Source organism: Diadema antillarum, unplaced genomic scaffold, assembly GCF_040938485.1.
Source record: "Diadema antillarum isolate AM-2024a unplaced genomic scaffold, OU_Dant_1.0 seq00001962_RagTag, whole genome shotgun sequence".
NCBI classification, from domain to species: Eukaryota; Metazoa; Echinodermata; class Echinoidea; order Diadematoida; family Diadematidae; genus Diadema; species Diadema antillarum.
This window is the reverse complement of record NW_027272621.1, coordinates 124815-131451: the sequence shown is the minus strand read 5'-3', so window position 1 is coordinate 131451 and position 6637 is coordinate 124815. Positions and strand designations below refer to the sequence as shown.

Here is a 6637-nt window from a genome sequence, read left to right as displayed (position 1 = left end):
TGTATTATGACGCTCATTATAATACATTATTAGTAGAACAAAAGTACAAAACTTGTTCATAATCATTTTTCATTTGACTCGCGTAATAAGAAAAGCACGCTTTACGTATATTCTTTGGAAGGCAGGGGCAATAGTATCACCCTTTATAGCGTTTGTCAGTAGCAATTAAAGAAAATGAGGACTCTATTTTTGCAAATCAATAAAGATGTTTGAATTTTTTTTTTCATTCTTTATAAGAATTTTAACTTAAGTGACATTACGAATTGGTCCAGTATTCTTATCCCGCCACTGCGGTCCCCTGGATTTAACAAAAATTGTTATAGTATACCTGGAATACCCTCGAAATAAATTTGTATACGTGAATACATAGAAAAATAACCGGAGTTTACATAGCCTATGACAGTACTGGATGTATACATGATATTTCGATAAATCAGATTATTATTATTATTATTAAAGATTGTCTTGATTAAAGGCTAGGACAAGGCACGCATGAGACACATGCACAAGATGTGCCCTTTCCGAGGATCCTCTAGGTCCTCCATACATGCATGATCCACACCCAATCAACTACCGGCTCGTATCGGGCAACGGATCGCTCTAGCGCGATCAGCGGCGGCGGCTGCAGCCACTGTTTTGTAATGACCTCTGCTTCCAAAGCCTTGATTGAGCCTGCATGATGATTTGTGCCATAAGTGGTCAGTGTGGATACAAAAGCTACCAGTCGGTCTGTCTGTTCCCGTGGCTTAGCTCAGGCCGTCCACACGCATAGATACAAGGACGATGCACTGACCAATATCTCACTGGTCAAACAATAATCATCTTTCCTCGATCGGTTGTGCTGCGGCCGCGGTGGATAGAGAGTTTTCTAGCCAGCTATTTAATGAGAGCTAGCTGACCAACTGACTGAGGCACGGAACCTGCATCATCCACTGCACAGCTGCGCTGCTTCAGCTCTTGACTGATATGTGGACCCCGCAGTGAGCTGAATATGCGTTGAACGACCAGCATGGAGGAGATGGAATAGATATCACGGGAACATCAAACATCACGATCAGTAAATATACAGCACTTCCCGAGTATCTTCGTTTAAGACGTACACACCATCACTAGAATTTAGACTACAAGAATCTACTTGTCTACACTGCACTGCCAACAGGTAGGCCTAATGTTACACAGGTAGGACTTGGTCTTGGTGTAAGAATCTATTGTCCAATTTATGTCTTACATACAATTAGTAACCTATTACTTGTTTACTGATACTTTTTAGCCCAACTAATTGAACAGTTTGAAGTTTTTTATTTCTGGTTTTGGGCCTTTGTGCGTGTGTGTGTGTGTGTGTGTGTGCTACTTTATGTGTAACGTTAGACTGTACTTTAGCATAACTAGAGGCTACGTACATGTTTAAAGAGACAAGACTTTTATCAAAGAACATATTGCAGAAAGAATACCGTGGTTACGGGACGGGTTAACTCAGAGTAATCAGTGCCAGACGTCACAGTGTTGTAGTAGATCACATACTGGTACTGTATTAATGAGCACTAGAATGTCTGGGCCTGACCTGGGATAATTTATAGATGGAATAGATATATCTTTTAGAATACCGTACTCTTATTTTAGTACAAGTTTACACTCATAACTCAGCAGCTGGCGGATATTTCAAGGACATATCATTATCAAAGACTACCTATTAATCATTGTTACTAATATTAGTTGTGAAAGTGACACCGATTTTTAATTTTGATTTGGAGGCAATCTCGGGTAAAACCAAAAGAAGTCAGAACCATACCAAGTGCAAGTCCAAATGCAGTGATCATGATACCTGTTGGCATAAAAGTCACAACATAAAGGAGAACCAAGAAAGAAAAAAACCGAAACAAATCAATTACCCATCTAATTACATTGACGTCAAATTTCTTGATTGGAATGTGACACTTGATGTTACACTTTACCGTACTTCTCATAAAGGAGTTGACGTGTATGTTTGTATCATATTTATACCGGTACATAAGTAATCACAATTCATGCTGTTTTACACGTTGTATCTGAGCTTTTAAAAATAACAGTTCATAATGATTTCTATAACACATAATAGTAGTACTACATGATTCTACTTCTAGACATGCTAGGGCTCTTATTGTACCGCCATGGACTCCATTAAGTTTTTGTCACTGTTTGGTGATATTGCTCATTCATGTCATGTACGCTTTGTATCATCTGCATGCAGTCTGCTGTAACAGCACTAGATCAGTCCTGATTGCAACATATTCCTCGGGGTTACCGACCGAAGCTCTGGTCTGGTCGTCGTCAAGATTTTTGGCCGGGAAGGAGCACAACAAGCCTGCTGTATCAACCATGTTTCGTTCAATGAGGACCACTCTCCAGGCGCTTAGTGCCTGGGATGTTGCAGAGGTATGGTATGATGACTGCAAGCAACCCACACAGCACACTGATTCATCAATGAGCACAATCATGTACCGTAAAAGTGGATATTTTCGCGCGACTAAGTTTTCGCCCTTGGCCGGGTAAGAAGAGTTTCGCTTGTTTTTAATTCCGCGAAATCAAGATATCACGCACAGGAACATATGGCAAGCAAAAATATTTGCATGCTTTTATTTTCGCACTAGTTTCTGATTGCGCCAAATGCGTGAAAATTTCCACTTTTACAGTAGCCTATATTGTACATAAATCTTCTTGGTCTCTTATGGGAAAGGAGGGTAGATGATATGATTGAATTCCATTAAGTTTTTGTTGGTTAAACTTTATATGAAAATTGCCGTCCATGTTAAATCATTGTGCAGTAGATTACCACCACGATGTCCACAAATTTGTTGATATTGCAGAGCCAATCAATACTTGAGCAGGGTTATCACCTGAAGGCAGATAAATACAAAGGTTTAACATGCATACCACTAATGTGAAAATGATTAGAAAAAATAAAAACTGGAGTTCTTTACTTGTTTCAGGTGTAGTGCTTATTGGGTCAAAGATCACCCCCCCCCCCCCCCCCACACACACACACACACATCATATACACATCCTACATGCTTTGATAAGAACAATCTTGGAAAAGCTTTGAAGTTTGAGGTCATGAATTTTCTAGGGATAAATTTAGAATTTTTATCATTTCTTTAATCAGTCTCTTTAAGAGCCAAAAGTAGGGGGAGTTGGAGGAGCTACCACCCCTCCCCCTCCCCTCACCCATCTGATTTTTTGTAGCCCTGTTTATGGCAAAGATGTTTTCACACCTTTCAACCATGAGTGTGTTTAATATTATTGTCATCTTCTCTTTACTCTATTATCATTGACATGATTATTAACATCAGTCCCTTGGTGGGAGCTCGATGCGAATGTATGCCACCGCTACGCCACCAATCCCAGCCCTCAAGATCAACCAGAACATGCAGCTCCAGCGGTCCCCCGTCCCCGTGGTTGGCTCATCGGAGGAGTCTTCGCGGCCGTTGGTCCTCCTGCTCCCCTGGCTGGCGGCCAAGCAGAAGCACGTCTCCAACTTCTCCCGCATCTACCTGGACCGGGGCTGTGACGTTCTGACCGTCAGCATCCGTGCCGGCCAGATTCTCCTCCCCAAGTCGGGTGCACAGGTATAATTTGCTGTACCCTCTGAGTCTTATAGGCATTCTTGCAATGATAGAAGTTTAGTTATACAGTAGATATGGTTGTGGAAGTAGAATAGTAGCAGTAGCAATATTTAGAAATTCCATTGTACTTAGTAATTGTGGTAGGAGTATTGACAGTACTTAGTAATCTTTATAAGTGTGTAGTGATTAGTTTTTGTAACAGTAGTACCATAATAATAGTAGTTGTCATTGTTACTTTTAATGCTACGGTACTCATTAACAATAAATATGCAACCAGTAGTTGTCATTTTTACATGCTTTGAATGAATAGAGACCACACAGACAATAAAAGAAATAAGTGTTGATAAACAGACCAACCAAATCTTCGATGCGAACAGGACTGCTTTCATCAGTTTCATTGCTCGCTACATACATCACACTTTTCAGTGTACCACAAATAAATATATATTTTTGATTCCCAGGAATAATGTGATTTATTCAAATTCAAGGATGCAATAATGCAGTAAATATTAAAGGTCATGAGTGAGGTCATTTGTAAGAATTCAAATTCAAATTCAAATTCAATTCAAATTCAAATTCAAATTCAAATTTATTTCACATGCTAAAAAGAAAACATCACGTTCACAATAAAACAGAAGAGAAAAATATACACACAGACATAGCACGTGAGGGATCAGTAAAGGCCGTATGAAGCCTATCGAGGCCGATTCCCTTACAAACAATAAATAGTATGCAATTTCCATCAAATATACATCAAGGAACAAAAACAACAAAGAAACATCACACCAATAAAAATAGAAAAGAAAAAAAAAGGTGGCAAAATTATTACAATAATTACTCAATTGCACTTTGTATCAATAACATTTTATATTTACGTTTAAAAGAGGACAGTGTTGGACTCTCTTTAATAAAAAATAAAAAATAAAAGAATGATACAGATCACAGTATTTACAAACTTTTGGCATTTCAGACTCGAGTATAAAGTGAGCAGGAACCAGACAGCTTTAGCAAGCTTTTTGTAGGAATTGCAGGTTCATAATTATGTGTCATGGAAAAAAAAAAATGTTCAGATTTGTATAAATGATGTATAATGCATTTTATTGTGTGGTTATTCCAGAATGCAAGTACATTTTGAAGGTCTTTGCAGACATTCTAACTACACTGTATGTATCTGAACTAACTCTGATCTCTTTCTCCACCCCTCAGGCCGTGGCCCAACGTGTGGTGGACTTCCTCCAGTTGGAAAACAACCGTCAGCGACCCATTTTTGTCCACGCATTCAGCGTTGGTGGCTACCTTTACTCCGAGATCCTGCAGAAGATGATCGACGCGGAGACGACCAAGGGGGAGATCACAGGCCGCGTGATCGGGCAGGTCTACGACAGCGTCGTCGATCTGGATAAGGTGGCCTTTGGCACCTCGCGGGCCCTCTTCAAGAACCGGTTCCTCCAGAAGAGCGTGGAGCTCAGCATCGAGGGCTACATGAACATGACGTACCGGCTGGCCACGCGGCACTACGAGCGTGCCTCGCAGCTCTTCTACCACAACCCCATCATGTCCCCCACCCTCTTCTACTACTCCTTCGCGGACCCGGTGGGCAGCGCCGAGGCTATCGAGAACTGCGTGGAGACATTGCGGCGGGACATGGGTCACCAAAACATCAAGACCAAGGCCTTCAACCGCTCCCAGCACGTCAGCCACATGCACCAGCATCGAGAGGAATACATGTGCACGCTCCTCAACTTTCTGCGGGATATCCCATTCTTCGAAGACAGGGGGGTCCATGTCGAGGAGAGTAGCCAAAATGTGAAAGCAATTAAGGCGTAGATGACGTCATCTTGACAGTAACAGCCTTCCTCCATTTTTTTTTTTTATGTTATTCCAGTATTGGTGGCAGTACATTGTATATTTGATTTGTTTTTGCTGCTATGCTATCTTGTCATTTTTACCTCTTAGATACAATAAATGTTCTAGTGCTCCCTGTGATGTATCCATTTAAACATGCTGTAATGGACTTGATGCATTTTGTGTTGTGAACTTGACATAGATATCTGTATTAAAGCAGAATAATAACGTTTTCATGTGTGTGATCATGCTGCAGTATTACTGTGAAGATATTAGAAAGCAATGCATGATATTGGCGCACGCAGGCTCGCACAAATCTGCACCCTGTTTTTTAAGGGGCCTGCCCCATTTTTATAAGGGATTTTTCCTCAGACAAATTTAAAATTACACCATAGTCAGGAACACTTTTGCCAAGTACAGTACAATCAGCATGATGCATTTCCTGCTACTGGTATAGTTGTTTCAGAGGCATAATCAAGCTGTGGCAAAAGTTGCGGTTACATCATCAAAATGCTGTATTTTTGAAGATGAATGTAGTCCTCATGGTGGTCCTGCCACATCAACATTATTCCAGGTTAATGTAAATTGTTGATGCTCCTGTTTGTAATTCTAGCCTTTTGACATTCATTCTTCTACATTAGTTAAAAAAATGTCCATAGCACAAATGAAAGTTGGTGTCATATTTGAATCAGGAATGTTTCTTTTGATCCGCCACAGGACAGTTGATTGGTTTTGATTCTTACAATTCTATTTTTATTTGATTCCTTCTATGAGCTGTTTTTTTTTTTTTTTTAATCAGATGTATAATTCTGTCATTTCACAGGAAAAAAAAAAAAAAAATGTTCTTTTAATCTTCTGCCTTTTTTTTTTTTTTTTTTTTTTTTTTTTGGGGGGGGGGGGTAAATTTTCATGATTCAGAGGTCAGTACATATTTGTTTGTTTACAAAATGTCCACACTTAGAATTTCAAGTATCACATATTAGATCTGTCTATAGCTCTGTTTTGTATCTTCAAAGTTGGATGTAATTTATCTTTTTTTTTTATAGATCTTCAGTGTCCTTTCTTCATACAGAATTGTTTCTTTTTGGGGAGATAATGCTGTTTTGAAGGCAATTTTCTTTGAAACCATGTGACAGTCATCATTATGCAGGTAAAGTCTGTTTCATAGCAAAAAGGTATCTAAGAGTAATATT

The 6637-nt window shown here is 39.6% G+C and overlaps 1 protein-coding gene across 1 annotated transcript; it reads left to right on the top strand.

Moving 5' to 3' along the window:
• The first annotated feature begins 1138 nt into the window (after nt 1-1138).
• On the top strand, nt 1139-6215 carry LOC139713429 (transmembrane protein 53-B-like). The gene is made up of 4 exons (XM_071625161.1): nt 1139-1159; nt 2228-2412; nt 3327-3602; nt 4806-6215. Exons 2-4 carry the CDS (start codon nt 2356-2358, stop codon nt 5424-5426), a joined length of 954 nt encoding a protein of 317 aa, XP_071481262.1. The 5' UTR covers nt 1139-1159; nt 2228-2355; the 3' UTR covers nt 5427-6215.
• The last annotated feature ends 422 nt before the right edge of the window (nt 6216-6637 follow it).